Source organism: Ovis aries, chromosome 18 (assembly GCF_016772045.2).
Source record: "Ovis aries strain OAR_USU_Benz2616 breed Rambouillet chromosome 18, ARS-UI_Ramb_v3.0, whole genome shotgun sequence".
NCBI classification, from domain to species: domain Eukaryota; kingdom Metazoa; phylum Chordata; class Mammalia; order Artiodactyla; family Bovidae; genus Ovis; species Ovis aries.
Window position 1 is genome coordinate 54,950,157 of NC_056071.1, and position 16,443 is coordinate 54,966,599.

Below are 16,443 nucleotides of genomic sequence, written 5' to 3' on the forward strand. Positions count from 1 at the left end.
GTCGGGGTGGAGTGGGATGGTAAAAAAGGCATCCTTGAGGTCAATAATGGTGAAATGAGAGGTCTGAGGAGGTATGGAAGAAAGGAGGGTGTAGGGGTTAGGGACAAGTGGATGGGCAGGGATCACAGCTGCGTTGATCAGGCGGAGATCCTGCACTAGCCGGTAGTCTCCTGAAGCCTTCCAAACAGGGAGGATAGGCGTGTTACAGGGGGAGGTCGTGGGGATCAGGAGACCCTGTCCCATGAGACGGTCGATGATGGGCTTTAGCCCCCTGAGGTTGCGAGTAGACAAAGGAAACTGGGACCGGGCTGGGAAACAGGTGGGGTCCCTTAGCCGGATGAGGACCGGAGGGTGGTGCCGAGCCACCACCGGGACTTGGGTGTCCCAGACCTCAGGATTAACAGAAGAGGTTGGAGGGTCAACAAGTAGCATTAGGAAGGCCCCTGACATGGGAGCCAGTCCTGGAGCTAGCTGAAGAGTGGCCTTCAGCTTAGCAAGTATATCTCTTCCCAAGAGAGGAGTAGGGCAGGAGGGGATGACCAAAAAGGAGTGGGTAAATAGACAGGAATCTAACCGACAGGATAGTGGTTGGGTTTGGAGCGGACACGAGGGTTGGCCGTCAATGCCCATAACCGAAACCTGGGAAGGACGTGAAGTGCCTCCGAAAGAGGGAAGGACTGAATTAGGTAGCCCCCGTATCAACCAAAAAATTGATGGACTTCCCCTCTACCTGGAGCGTTACCCTGGGCTCGGCTTGGTTTATTGGGGTCCCCGAGTCTGGGCGGTGTCAGTCACCATCGAAGTTCAGCAGCTCCAAAGCCGAAGGAGGGCAGGAGGTCTCCCTGGGGCGCTCTGGTCCCCGGCCCCTAGAGGCCTGGGGACAGTCACCAGCCCAGTGTACTCATCGTTTGCACAACGGGCACGGCTTGGAAGGAGGCCACAGATTGGGGCACATCTTGGCCCAGTGCCCTTCTTGGCCGCACTTGAAGCAGGCCCCCGGAGGGGGGTTTTGGGGCCCCGAGCCCGCCGCCGGCCGCAGGGCCGCTACCAAGGCCTGGGTTTGCTGGTTTAGGAGGCTTGCCTGAAATTCGGCCTTTTGCTTGAGCCTTGCCTTTTGGCTGGCCTCAGCAGTTTCCTCTCGGGCATGGTAGACCTTAAAAGCCATTTTTACCAGGTCTCGGATAGGGGTCTGAGGGCTGTCCTCAGCCTTGGCCAGCTTTTTCCGGATATTGGGGGCAGACTGGGAGATAAAACGATTGGCCGAGGTGGCCGCCCCGATGGGGGACTCCGGGGACAGCCTGGTGTATTGGACGAGGGCCTCGGTCAGCCGATTAAGGAACATGGCTGGGTTTTCGTCGGGCCCCTGGATCACCTCATCTAGTTTGAGGAGGTTTACAACCTCATGAGAGGACGTTTCCATCCCATCAAGGATACACTCTATCATATAGTGTACTCGCAGCTGGCCGCCACCCCTTTCCTGGCAGTTCCAATCAGGGTCAGTGTCAGGAACTGCCTGAGCCCCCGCTCAGGGGGCGCTCAGGGGAGGGGTTGGCATAGTGCCGCTGGTCGGCCTGAGCCTTGGCTGCCGTCCAGATGGCCTGCTTCTCTTCAAGGGTGGTGGTAGACCCCAGGATGACATACATGTCCTGCCATGTCAAGGCGTAGGCACGGGTCAGACCAGTAAACTGCTTAATGTACTGAGTGGGGTTGAAGGAGAAGGAACCCAGTTTGGCCTCAATCTGTGTTAAGTCTTGGAGGGAGAAAGGGACATGGACTTGGGCTAGACCCTCAGCTCAGGCTACTTGTCGGAGAGGGAATAGTGGGGCTGGGGGAGGGGGAAGGGAGGCTCCTGGAGGGTTACTGTGGGAACGAGTGTGGGAGCTAACCGGGGAAGGGGAGGGAGTGACGGGGGGAAGAGGAGGATACAAGTTAGGGCTAAGGGCCAGAGGATCCGGGCCCGGTGGTGGAGTCTCGGGGGCGGGAGCGGAGGTAGGAGAGTCCGGAGTGGAGGGAGAGGTAGTAGAAACTGGAGTGGAAGGGGTAGGGGCCGTGGGAGAGGTATAGGGAGGAGGGGCCACCAGATCCTCCGGGGGAACAGAGAAAGCAGAGGACTCAGAGATGGGAGGAGCTGGTTTGGCCCGGGAGGGTGGAATCGGGGGAGCCATGATAAGCAGGATTTGGTGGGGAGTGCACGTGGTGCACGGGGTAGGGCGAGAGCGCAACGCCCAAAAGGCCTGAACATAGGGGACTTCAGACCATTTTCCCGTTCTCCGGCAGTAGTTATCTAAATCACGGAGGACGTCAAAGTCAAATGTCCCTGTGGCTGGCCACTGTGAGCCATTATCTAGGGGATACTGAGGCCAGGCTTGTGAACACAGAAAAGTGAGCTGCTTGGAGCGGATATATCCCTTTAGTCTTAGGGTCCGCAGGTTAGCCAGCAGGCACTCTAAGGGGGTGGAGTATCGGGGATCAGGTTTGGAGGCCGTCGATCCTATGGCGACCACAGAGCGTGGAGGCAACCCCCACTGCCCGAACGTCTTCGGGTGCCAAGGGAAGCCGGAGGTCCGTGCAGCCGTTCGGAACGTCTTCCTCCGGAGCTGGGGGACCGGAAAGGCCGAAGCCGGAGGCTGAAGCCGGAGGTCTACACAGCCGTTCAGGACGTCTCCCTTACGAGCTGGTGACCGGGAGGGTCCAGTAAGTGCGCACCCGTTACTGGGCCCTAGGAGGTGGTCGCCAGGGAGGGCGGGCTCCAAAGCCGAAGGGACTTACCCCATATCCTGCTGTCCGGGGGGTTGGTCAGCCGCCTGGGTCTGGGGGCTACCGTGGCGGTGGAGCTCGAGGGGGCCTCAACGGCGAGTGCCGGAGGCCCTCACCTCGAGCCCCACGTTGGGCGCCAGATATAAGAAACGCCACGGGAAGAAAGAGCCACCCCTATGGACCGTTGATCAGGGCCTTTTATTGGGCGGTCGCTCTCGGGCAGAACTCCCGGGGGCAGGTGAGCAAGGAAGTGAAGGGGGTCTGCGAAGCAAAGGAAATCTGCGAGGTATGAGGGGTGGGGAAGGGTTTTATAGCCCGGGCTGGGCTCCCATATAAGGAAGAAAACACGGGCTCAGAGGTGATTGGTGTCCAAGGGCTCCGTGTCGGCTCCTGATTGGACGGCGAGGGCTCCGTGTCAGCTCCTGATTGGACGGCTTGGTTGTCGGCCCGCCTCGGGGCTTGTCTGCGGCTGTCTGCGGGACATGTCCCGACATGCCCGGGCATGCCCAGGCATGCCTCAACACGCCCGACCTTGCCCTGACCTTTCACATACATGACCACTGGAAAAACCATAGCCTTGACTAGATGGACCTTTGTTGGCAAAATAATGTCTCTGCTTTTCAATATGCTATCTCAGGCATAAAAAGAAAGGAAACTGAGTCAGCTGTAGTGATGTGGATGAATCTAGAATCTGTCATAGAGTGAAGTAAGTCAGAAAACAAATATCGTATATTAATGCATATATATGGAATCTAGGAAAATGGTACTGATGAACCTATTTGCAGGGCAGGAATAAAGATGCAGATGTAAAAAACAGACTTGTGGACACAGTGGGGGAAGGAGAGGCTGGGATGAACTGAGAGGGTGGCGTTGTCATATGCATTACCATGTGTGCAATAGATCGCTAGTGGGAAGCACAGGGAGCTCAGCTTGGTGCTCTGCGATGACCTAGAGGGATGGGATGGGGAGGGGATGGGGGAAGGCTCAGGAGAGAAGGGATATCAGTATATATATATTGGAGAAGGCAATGGCACCCCACTCCAGGACTCTTGCCTGGAAAATCCCATGGACAGAGGAGCCTGATAGGCTGCAGACCATGGGGTCGCTAAGAGTCGGAAACCACTGAGCGACTTCACTTTCACTTTTCACTTTCATGCATTGGAGAAGGAAATGGCAACCCACTCCAGTGTTCTTGCCTGGAGAATCCCAGGGACAGCAGAGCCTGGTGAGCTGCCGTCTATGGGGTCGAGCAAAGTCGGACATGACTGAAGCGACTTAGCAATAGCTTATTCACTACATTGCACAGCAGAAACTAACACAACATTCTAAAGCAATTATCCTCTGAAACCAGAATTGAAAGAGACACATGTACCCCAATGTTCATCGCAGCACTGTTTATAATAGCCAGGACATGGAAACAACCTAGATGTCCATCAGCAGATGAATGGATAAGAAAGCTGTGGTACATATACACAATGAAGTATTACTCAGCCGTTAAAAAGAATTCATTTGAATCAGTTCTGTTGAGATGGATGAAACTGGAGCCGATTATACAGAGTGAAGTAAGCCAGAAAGAAAAACACCAATACAGTATACTAACACATATATATGGAATTTAGGAAGATGGCAATGACGACCCTGTATGCAAGACAGGGAAAGAGACACAGATGTGTATAACGGACTTTTGGACTCAGAGGGAGAGGGAGAGGGTGGGATGATTTGGGAGAATGACATTCTAACATGTATACTATCATGTGAATTGAATCGCCAGTCTATGTCTGATGCAGGATGCAGCATGCTTGGGGCTGGTGCATGGGGATGACCCAGAAAGATGTTATGGGGAGGGAGGTGGGAGGGGGATCATGTTTGGGAATGCATGTAAGAATTAAAGATTTTAAAATTAAAAAAAAATAAAATAAAATAAAATAAAATAAATAAATAAATAAAAAATTAAAAAAAAAAAAAAAAGCAATTATCCTCTGGTCAACAAAAGAGAAACTTGACATGGGCATCACTCTCTCCACAGGCTTGCTGCCCTTCCCACCTCCTCCAGGTTGGTAACCCCTGGCTTCCTCACTATCACAGCAAGCCTTACTGTCTCTCAATCATGTGTTCACTTTTCCAATTCCCACCAGACCCTTAAGAGCCCATCCTCAAGGCTCAGCACTAGCCTGGTGCCTGACGTGTAGTCAACTTCAAGAAGCGTGTATTGACTTGTACTCATTCAGGATCAGGGTGTTTGCCATCCTGCTAACCAGTCACTTTCTGAGTAGCTTTGGCTTTCTCCAGAAGTCCCATCGCCCTCCAAGGAGAGGAACTGCCGGGCCTGAGGATGCTCGTAGATGCATTAGGACCTCATCCGCCTGCTCCCAGAGAGTCCAATACCTGCCACGTGGGGGCTCAGTAAATACTTGTTAAACAAATTCATACATTTTGCAGCTAGCAGCAATGTCAGCCAAAGTATAGAGCTTTGAAAGGGCAACATGAATTCAAGGTTTCTGAAATATAATGGCATCACCCATCTAACTGTGTGTGTCAGCAAAAAAGGTCAGCTGTGCCCTAGGGGTCTGATTTGTGTTCAAGAACTTGGTAGCTTTTGTTGGGGAGGGGCTGGCAGATGTCCCCTGGGGCCTTATGGTTTTCCCTCCAATGTTTGCAGGCATGCTAAGTTGCTTCAGTCATGTCCAATTCTTTGTGACCCTGTGAACTGTAGCCCGCCAGGCTCCTCTATCCATGGGATTCTCCAGACAAGAATACTGGAGTGGGTTGCCATGCCTTTCTCCAGGGGATCTTCCTGACCCAGGGATGGAACCCGAGTCTCCTATGTCTCCTGCATTGGCAGGCAGGTTCTTACCACTAGTGCCACCTGGGAAGCCTGGGTAAAGCTCTAGTGTTTAGGAAGGCAACTGACAGGAAAGACCTCTTGCCCTAGTCCCCCCCACCCCCTGCACACAGTGGAGGGGGTGTCCAAAACCAAGAGTGATGGAGAAACCAATTATGGGCACTGAGGTCCACAGGAAAGAATTCTGAGAGGGGTCGGGAGTGGCTGCTGGGTCGCTGGCAGCTCCCCCACCCCCACCCCGCAGTGTGGACGGTGCTGGAATCATCTTCGGTGTTCTGAGCTCCGCTCCACCTGCAGACACATCTCTTCCCCCTCCCCACACCCACCACCCCCAGATTTCTGCGGCTTAAAGGCTTAGGCATGACCTCAAAAGCTGCTTGTGTGCGCCCTGTTGATTCCTCCCTTCTCCCTGGTGGGGATTTGATCAGGTAGGGCAGGCGCAGCCCCCTCTCAGACATGCAGGCGTCCTGCCCTTGAACGTGGCCGGGGGCTCGTGATCCCAGCAAGCCCAAGAGAGGAGAAGAAGGTTTTCTCAGGAAGCTGGGATTAAACTGCACCTGCATTCAGATCCTAATGTGGCCAGTCTAATCATGCTCACCCTTTGCCCCACTAAGCTGGCTTTGTCTTCTCTTTGATTTTCACAAGCCGAGGCTCGTCCTCTGGATCAGTGGGGACCGACCTGGTGTGGAGGGAGGATTCTGTCCATCAGTGATCCTCAGAGTGATGGCAGCCTAGCTGGGCTAAGTGCCGTGCATACATTATCTGTATCACTTAATCTTTACTGCAGCCTGGCAGGCAGGGTCTGTAGCATCCCACTTAGAGATGAGGTCACAGTGAGGAGGTGTTCAACAACTCCCCAAGGTCATATAGGTAACGAAGAACAGAGACACTCCCTGAAACCTGCAAGTTATCTGCTTCTGGAGACAAAGCCCTGAGCAGCTGTAGCCTGCCTGCAGTTGAAAATTGTTGCTGTTGATGACAAAGGTGGGAGGGATGGAGTTCCTGTTATTAACACATTGGCTCTGTGGCCGCTACACGTCCCCCCTCCCCCATATGCCAGTTTCTAGAGGATTTGATTCTTGAATTGGGGAGTGGATGGGTCCCTGTTACCAGCTGCCAACTGGGGAGGGTAGGGCGACCATTTCCCTGCTTGTAGCCTTTGATATCCATGCCAGGGCATGCCACACAGAGTAACAATGACTGTTTCACCCCCTCGTGTGGTAGCAGATTGCCACAGAAGAAACGGAAAGGACAGAGAGGTTAAATGACTTGCCCAGGGTTCCACAAGCCGATGGGTAGTTGAATCAGGACCCAGGTGAAGTCTCCATGTCCTGGTACTGCGTGATTTCCATCTGTGTTAGAGGGTCTCCATGCTAAGTCCTGGTTTATGTGGCCCCTGAACAGATCATTGCCCTGCTGAGTCTTATTTGGAAAACAGGGACATTTGTGGCTGTGGCGCCTGCCTCGTGGGCTCGGGGTGTGTCCAGAAGACTTGGGTAGGTACAGAGGGCGATGGGTCATGAGCAGCTGGTGGCTCTGCCGGTTACTCTGTCTCTGCTGGCAGAACTCAGGCCATGATGGCATTCGCTCCCCTCCACAGCCCTCCAGCATATGCACGGGGTCACAGAGCAAGGTTCCGCGGCTGAACTAGTAGAAGCCATTTCTCACCAAGGACAAAGTCATTTATAGCCCACATCCCCCTCCCCACTGGAACCCAGACGATATGTCCTTATAGCAGAAAGGCAGCCTTATTTGTTTCTAATTCTCAAAGAGTGCCCAGGATTGGGTAAATCACCAGCTCACAAATCATTGGTTTGGAGAATCAAAAACTGACTCAAATTTTCACGGCAGAAATGTCTGTTTGATCTGCCCTTATATCCCAGACAGTTCCATTTCTCCTGGAAACAAGATCCTGGACGCAAGAATGCCAAGTTATTCCCTCTATAATTCTCCATCTCTGAGCTGAGCCTTGAAGCAGACTCCTGCCCTTGAACTGACAGCAGCAATTCTATTAAAGAAGTTTGATTACAGGGGGAAAAAGTGAAAGAATCTATATTTCATTAAATGCTGCTTGTTTTAAAGTGGGAACATTTTCTGAATATCTGGGGGAGCTAATAATGTTTTCTAGGTTTTATTGGGAGACTTATCTTAAAAAGCAGAATTTTTTTTGTTTTAAAGGAAAACCCATCACTTTTAGAGCCAAATTATATTCACAGAGGAGGGACTTTTATCCTGGAAGTTTATAATAAGCATTTGGGGCTTCCTAGGTGGCTCGGTGGGTAAAGAATCCGCCTGCAATGCAGGAGACATGGGTTTGATCCCTGGGTTGGGAAGGTCCCCTGAAGAAGGAAATGGCAACCCACTCTAGTATTCTTGCCTGGAGAATTCCATGGACAGAGGAACCTGGTGGGCTACAGTACATGGGGTCGCAAAGAGTTGGACATGAGTGAGCAACTGAGCAAGCATTTATTGAGTGTCCACTCTGAACCTGAAGAGGTATCATTCTAGGTATTTAAGAGTTTTGCAAGAGTAATGAAAGCATTCTAACAGGATGAGATGATGTGCATTGTCATTTTTGTTAATATGTGAAAGTCACTCAGTTGTGTCTGACTCTTTTCGACACACAGTCCATGGAATTCTCCAGGCCAGAATACTGGGATGGGTAGCCTATCCCTTCTCCAGTGGATCTTCCCAACCCAGGAATTGAGCCAGGGTCTCCTGCATTACAGGTGAACTCTTTACCAACTGAGCTTTGAGGGAAGCCCTTTTTGTTAATATAGGGCTGGCCAAAAAGTTCATTTGGGTTTTTCCAGAAACTCAAACATACCAGAAACATGGTATGGAAACACCTGAATGAACTTTTTGGCCAACCAAATGTTTTAGCATTGTTTTTTCAATTGACTGCTAAGGTCTATTAACCTACTGTGTGCCAGGACAGTGTGGATCAATGCCTTTCAGAAGCTTCCAGTACAGCTGAATCAATGAGGACCAGTGATGAGGATATGGGGATGTGGCTGTGTCTGATGGAGAACCTGCAGAAATGACATTGATAGGATACTTACCTGTTGGTCACCCATTGGGGGCAGTTGTTTTTCAGTCACTAAGTCATGTCCAGCTTTTTGTGATCGCACAGACTGAAGCATGTCAGGCTTCCCTGTCCTTCACTATCTCCCAGAGTTTGCTCAAACTCATGTCCATTAAGTCAGTGATGCCATCTAACTATCTCTTTCTCTGCCGCCCCCTTCTCCTCCTGCCTTCAATCTTTCCCAGCATCAGGATCTTTTCCAACAAGTCAACTCTTTGCATCAGATGGCCAGTGTATTGGAACTTTAGCTTCAGCATCAGTCCTTCCAATGAATATTCAGGGTTGATTTCCTTTAGGATTGACTGAATGATGAGAAACAGTTATTCCTCCGTTACAGGTGAACATTTTGAGGCCAAGAAGCAGATGAGTTGTTCAGGCTACTTGGGCATGTCGGGAACGGAACCTGCATCCTGAGTGTTTGATTCCCAAAGCAGAGGGCTCTCTGCCTCACGGGGCTCCCCCCACAGTCCAGAATGCATGAGCCCAGAGGATATGCTGGTACCCACCCCACAGGGGCATTCTTGGGGCCAAAGAAAGGTGCATGACATGGTGCTCAGTGACCTGAGATGCTGCCTATACTGGTGGAAGTGTACCTGGCATCGGGGTGCTGAGAGGTCAGGAGACAAGGGTGCTCCCAGCCCCACCTCCTCCTTGTTCCAGCTTGGCTTCAGCTCCCCTTCCAGGGCTTACCTGGAGCCTCGCCTCCCATGGACCATTTCTCCTGCTCTGTGTGGTTCTGCTGAATGCGTGCTCAGCAGGGGACAGATTTTCTTGGTGCCCACAGTGCCATCCCCATCCCTGACAATGTCACTTGACCTCTCTGGGATCTCCACTTCCCCACCTGGAGTGACAGATGCATTGTGGGTGGGAGGAGAAGGTGGGAGAAGGGGCTGATGGCTCCAGACCGGAAGGTCTTTGCAAAGAGGCCACCTGTCCCTGAGCTCTGAAGCGACTCCGGCCTCTTCTCTTCGTGGAGCTGCTTCTCAGCTCTGACTTGACAGTGGTGAGGGAAGAGGATTCCAGAATCCTGGGGTGAGGGTGCTGGTTTGAAGCTCACCGTGAGCTTGAAACACTTTAAGGCACATTATTAAAGTTAATCTCACCATTTTACCAGTGAAGAAACTGAGGCACAAGGAAGTTAAGGGACGTGTCCCTGTTGACCCAGCCTGTAAATATTAGAGCTAAGAACTGAACTCGGCCATGTGAACTCAGAGCCCGCTCAGAGCAAGACAACGGTCTCCAGCCTCAGCAAGACTGTTGGTGGGGATTGTGTTTGTAACAGATCTGAGTGTGCGTTGAAGCCAGTTGGAAAGCTCTCTGCTAGGAACGCGGTCAGAATCCTTTGACAGAATGAGGAACCATCCTCTGATTTTCCTCTTTGGCATCTTTCGATTTTTTTATGCTTTTTTGGGAACAACTTTGTGCCAAGTCTCTTCAGTTGTGTCCAACTCTTTCCGATCCCATGGACTGTAACCTGCCAGGCTCTTCCATCTGTGGGATTCTCCAGGCGAGAATATTGAAATAGGTTGCCATTTCCTCCAGGGGATCTTCCAGACCCAGGGATTGAACCCAAGTTTCTTTCTGTCTCCTAAATTGGCAGGTGGGTTCTTTACCACTAATGCCACCTGGGGTCACAACTTTATTGAGATATAATTCACATACTAGAGAGGTCATCTGTTTAAAACACATAATTCAGTGGCTTTTCATATTTAGAACTGTGTGAGCATCACTGCAAACATCACCCTAGAAAGAAATGCAGTACCTCTTAGCTGTCATCCCCCAAACACCATACCTTCCAGCCTTGGGCAACCATTAATCTATTTCCATCTTTATGGACTGGCCTCTTCTGGACATTTTACATTAATGGAATCATACAATAAGTAGTCTTGTGACTGACTGCTTACAATTCTTTCACTTAGCAAAATGTTTTCAAGCATCCTCCATGTTGTAACATGTATCAGTACTTCTTTTTATCACCAAATAATATTCCATTTGTATGGATGTATCATGCTTTATCCTCTCATCAGTTGGTAGATGTTTGGGTTGTTTCTGCATTTTGGTTATTATGAATAATACCACTGTGAACATTCATGTACAGGTTTTGTGTGAATGTATGTTTTCCATTTCTCCTGGGAAGATACTTGGGAGTAAAATTTCTGGGTCAAACTCTCTGTTTAATATTTTGAGGAACTGCTAGACTGGTTTCCAAAGAGACTGCACTGTTCTGCATTCCTACTAGTGATGTATGAGGGTTCCAGCCTCCTTGCCAACACTTGTTTTTATCTGTCTTTTTGTTTATAGCCATCCTAGCGGTTGTGATATGTTTCATGCTCTCTTTTTTTAATTGCAAGGGATATACAAGCCATGGTCAACTCTAAGGTAGAAAATATCTGGATAATCTGTATCCAGCAATGTTTTCCTAAGAGCTCAGATCTGCCACAAACAGGAGAAATAGCCAGTCTCTCCCCAGGTCCAACACCAGGGGCCTCCACAGTTCCATGGCCAAACCCTAGGGACACTCCTTGATAACTAACACCTTACCCTGTTCTCTTGTCTTCCAGCAATTCACGAGTTCCCCACAGACCTGTTCTCCAACAACGAGCGACAGCACGGGGCCGTCCTGCTGCATATTCTTGGTGTAAGTGGCCCTCTTGGGGTGGGACATCCCTCACTTTCCGGCAGGGAAAGCCTGTCTGCAGAGCACAATGTGTCAGAGATCTCACCGTGTTCTTATAAGAGCCCTCTGAGGACAGGTCCTGGACGTGTTTTACCCACAAAGAAATGAAGTCTTAAGGATGTGAAGTGACTTGCTCAGTGTCACACAGTGAACGGCCCCAGAGCCAGGACAAAGGTTCACGTCTTCTTGTGCTTCCTTTTCTGCTCTTTATAAAACAGGAGTGACGGCATCTCTTCCCCAGATGTGGAAATACAAGCAAACATGGGTCATATCCTTCAGACATAGCAGGGAATGGGATAATGCTCTCCAGTACCCCGCCCCACCCCCACGTTTTACTGTCCTGACATAACTGTGGTTTGAGACTTTGGTGCCCTTCTTCTCAAACTTCCTCGGTATTAAATGAGCCTGGTGAGCAGTGGCAGAGTTCAAGAAGCAGTTCAAAAAGGCATAGTGGGCTCAAACCTAAATGATATGTAATAGTTGCTCTTCTCTGCATGCGAACTACAGCCCACAGCCATTGCCCATAGTTATAAATGAAGTTTTATTGGAACAGAGCCATTCTCATTCATCTGTATATCATCTGTGGCTGCTTTTCTGCTTCACTGGCCAACCTGAGTAGTTGTGGCAAAGACTCTGGGATCCACAAAGCCAAAAAAGATTTTCTGTCTGTCTCTCTATAGAAAAAGTTTGCAAGCCTCGTTGTCTGATGCAGGGAAATGAAAGTGCTCAGGGTTTAATTTTCTACTTTGGATCAACCACAGCAAATGTTCCTCCTGATGTGGTTCCCTGGCCGCTCAGCACCATCTGCTTCTATATTTAAACCCAACCAAGTATTCTTCTTTGCAAGAGATAATTAAGCAAGGGAAAGCTGGGGTTCTCATACAGATAGTAGCCACCTGAGAATAAGGGGTGAGTGAAGTTTTAATTAACGGGATAAACCATTAATGAAAATGAAGATTGTAGGCAAATTTCAAGTGACAGTCTTGTGTATTATTTCTCAAATGGAGTTATTATCTTTCTAGTTTCTCTGGCTTTCCCCTGCCCTCCCTGTTCACTGAGGGGATGTGGATTTGACCAGTTAGTCCCACAATCTGTCCCTCTGCCTCACCAATGTCTTGTCAAAGCCTTTTTCCTAAACTTGAGAGGTCCTCGGGAATTTTGCAGGAACCCTTTCCGAGCAAGCACTACCCAGCTACATCTGGAGAACAAATCCAGCCCACTTCCTGTTTTTATAAATAAATTTTATTGGTAGGCAACCACCCTCATGCTGGGGTCCAGCCCCGGTGGATCCAGGGAATTCGAAGCGGGGACGGAGTCGGTGAGGAGAGATTTATTTATTTAGAGATATAAAGAGAGATTAGGGAAGAATAGTGTAGTGAGAGAGAGGAGAGAAAATAGAGGAGAAAAGAGGCTGTATCCCTTGGTTTACACAGGAGACCAAGAAAACTCCAAGACAAGGGGCTTGCACCATCTACGTAGGCCACTGGCACCCACTTGAATAGTGGAGGGTGCCCCGCCTTGGGAACAGGGTCTTAGAAGCCAGGGCAAATAAGTAGACACAGAGAGCCTCTGTGCTCCAGACAGGAATTCAGCCTGAAAACGGAGAAAAGAACGACATGGGGGAGCCAAGCATCGGTGCAAGACCCACAACTTTATTTTCAAAGGCAGCTTATATACCCCTAGTTGTACATAAAGAAATAATGGAATATGCAGAGTTTTGCAGGGGCAGCAGTCCTGACCCTTATTGAGGCCAGGCTTTCTTTTTGCATACCTTCCCATGTACAAAAGGTCTTAGGTGGTTTTACATCATCTTCTGGCCAGGGAGCCTGTTAACATTTTTATGGCTCTCTTCCTAGATAAATGTCTATCAACCAGAAAACTCATTTTCCCTTGAAGTGTTTTTTCTTTAATCTGCATCACCCTCAAAGTACTAAATAAAGTTACATTCCTGTAGAACAAAGGTGCAGTGGGTTATAACAAAGAAAGTACTTAACTCAAAGATCTAATGTTGCTAATGCCAGGGCTACTACCTGTTTTTCTCTACATACCAACTATATCAACAAATAAAAGATATGAAAACTTGGCAGCAAGTATTGGCTCAACAATGAAACCCTTAATCAGTCCTATTCTAATGATTTTGACTCCTCGGAAGCCCCTACATTCCTAGGATATTTGAAGCTTCCTGTGCCTCTCGCGGTTGGGAGGCTGTAAACAATCACATGTGCAGCTGTAAGAGTCCAGACAAACCTGTCAGGCAGGCTAGAAAGCCATCAGAGGGGTTTTGGGATTGAAACACTCTTATTATGTCCAGGAGACTTATTATCTAAAAGCTCTAAATTAACTTTTTCCAGAAAAAGGTGGGGGGTGGGGGGAGACAGCCCCCTGTTAATGTCAGAGGAGTTGGTGGAAAGCATAACACAGTAAAGCAGGCAGACTCTGGATTTGGGGGTAGATGCTCGAGAAAGTCCAGGGGGACCCCTGAGGCCTGATCCCGCCTTTGTGTTTGTCAGGCCCTTTTCCTCATGACCTTTGCCATGGGCAGGATTCTCCATGCTGGCCCCCCGGCATCCTCATGTCCGTGGCTGCTCTTCTTCTACAGCAGCAGAGTGATGACAGGCTGTGTGGCCTATAAAGACTCATCAGACACTTTAAGAAAAACTTTGCTGAGCCCTTCTTCAGAGCAAGGAAAAACTTGAGCTTTGAAGCCAGGTTTTGTCTGTAGCACTAAGAAGCTTCTCAGAACTTCCCGCCCAAGTGAAGGAAATAGTGGTGCCATCTTGGCCCCCTTTTCTCTCCAGTGTTTCTGAGACGTCGGGGGAACCAGAAGCTCTTTGCCTGGGAAATGCTGTAGAGGCGAATTTCTGAGCATATGAATTTAGGTTGGGATCCTGAGATTTGTAGCAGGGTCTCCTGTCTCTCTCTCTCTCCACATTTCCCACACCCCTGGTATTTGTTTCTTTTTGTTTCCCCCCAAAATATACTGAGTCAAATTCAGGGATAGCCACAGCTGGACTCCAGAACACATTTGCCTTGGATGTTGTGGTCACAGTTGATAGATCTTCCACTTTATTTGTGGGCTTCCCTGATAGATGGGTTGGTAAAGAATTCACCTGCCAATGCAGGAGGCACAAGAGACATGGGTTCGACCCTTGGGTCAGGAAGATCCCCTGGAGTAGGGAATGGAAACGTACTCTAGTATTCTTGCTTGGAAAATTCCATGCACAGAGGAGCCTGGAGTAGGACACAACTGACCGACTGAGCATGCCTGCATGCATGCAATTAATTGTAAAGTTGTTGGAATATCACACCATTTTAGCTGAAGCAGCCCAGCCTTTCCTTCTTTTGTGAATAGGGCATTCATATCGCTTTTTCTCTGAAGAAAAAAATGGCTTCCTGGTGTTCAGCATAAAATCCCATCTCCTTTCCATAGATTCTGGTCCTTGCCTCTCCCTCCAATCTCACATTAGTCATTTTCCACTTTACTTTCAATCTGTTCTGCCTGCACCAGTGTCCTTGCTGTTTTTCAAATGCATCAAACACACTCCTGCCTCAAGACCTTTTCATGTGCTGTTTCCCAGCCATTATAGATACTTTATTTGCCTATTTGTGCCCCACAAAGAGGCAGATGCTTTTCCTGGCATTCTTGTCACCTTGTCCCTAATGGCTAGAATAGTACCTGGCATACAAGATGAGCTCAGTAAAGTCATGTTGGGTGGACAGGTCAGAGAGGAGTTCTGCAGATGACATCATCTAAAAACTACTGATCTGTTCTTGCTCTGTCATCAAACAGAAGAAAATGAGACTTGGAGACGTGACTTATCCAAAATCACACGGCAAAAAATTCCCAGGATCAGCCCTAGAATCAGATTCTTTTCCCTGAGCCTCCCAATGTTCAGTGGCTCATGTATTTTAACCTGGACCAACATCAAGCAGCATCCCAGGAAATGCTGGGCCTCAAGTTGTCTGTTTTGGCAGGAGGTAGGCAGCTGTTGACAGGAAATGATGCCTTTGCTAGAACTCTAAGAGGGGAAATCAGGATGATGCTTATTTTAAACTCTTAAGATGATGGTTTTAAATGCTTGCCTTCTCGGCCCTTGAGGTTTGGATCTTGCCTGTCGAGGGCCTACTTGTGTGTTGGAGAGAGAGGGTTGCTTGTTTAAGAAGAGAGGAAGACACACAGGACCTTGTGGACTGACTTTTAGTCCCGTCTGATGCTCAGCAGGTTATTTCTCCTGTCTGGGCCCCATCTGCCAGTGAGGGGATTGAGGAAAAGCACACCCCAGTGGTGCTGGAATTTTCCTAACCCAAGCAGGCTGGTTTGGGGTGTGATGGATTCCTGGCCATGCCCATTGCTGGCGGGAGTCCTGGCTGATGGCTGTCTCCCTGTTTCCTTTGCAGGCTCTGTACATGTTCTACGCCCTGGCCATAGTGTGTGATGACTTCTTTGTTCCGTCTCTAGAGAAGATCTGCGAGGTGCGTGGGAAGGACTTAGGACCTTTGGCAAAGCCTGGGTCAGGGGCTGGGGGTGACTGACACTTGGCGTATCAGTACCAGGCCAAGAAGTGGGGAGCACTCTGGCAATGAAGGTTGTCAGGCCAAGTACATGGCATTGCTAGTGCAAAGCCTTGCTCTGAAGCTCCAGATTACAATTAGGGGGTGGTGTCCTCCCCCAGAGCTTGGCAGAAGAAAATGCTCCCCCAGTGAAATTATTACCCAGGACCTCTGGCTTCATAGCAGATGCTGGTAGTTAAGCCAAAGCTGGTTAGTTAGGGAGTATTTGCCAAAACCAGCTGCAAGTGACAGGTACCAGGTGGGGCTCTGTGTCCCCAGGGAAGATGCTGAGCTGCAATGGCAGGGAATGCCCTTGGTCCTAACCTTTGCAGCCTGACGTTTTCTCCTTTTAATTCTTGTGTTAAGTCTTCCCAGTCCTGCCCCCTCCTCCCTCAGCTTCTAGCCAAGGAAGCAAAACTGTCTCTGTTTTTAGCATCTGCTGTGTTCAGACTGGGGGCTTCCCAGGTGGCGCTAGTGGTAAAGAACCTGCCTGCCAATGCAGGAGACATAAGAGATGTGGGTTCAATCCAT

The 16,443-nt window shown here is 49.5% G+C and overlaps 1 protein-coding gene across 2 annotated transcripts in view; it reads left to right on the forward strand.

The window, feature by feature from the left end:
• SLC24A4 (solute carrier family 24 member 4) overlaps positions 1-16,443 on the forward strand; it is a 195,986-nt gene that overhangs the window by 118,823 nt on the left and 60,720 nt on the right. For both annotated transcript variants that reach the window (XM_004017955.5, XM_004017956.5), the window contains exons 3-4: positions 11,246-11,322; positions 15,760-15,834. In XM_004017955.5, the coding sequence (XP_004018004.2) occupies positions 11,246-11,322; positions 15,760-15,834 (152 nt within the window). The remainder of the gene's footprint in view (positions 1-11,245; positions 11,323-15,759; positions 15,835-16,443) is intronic.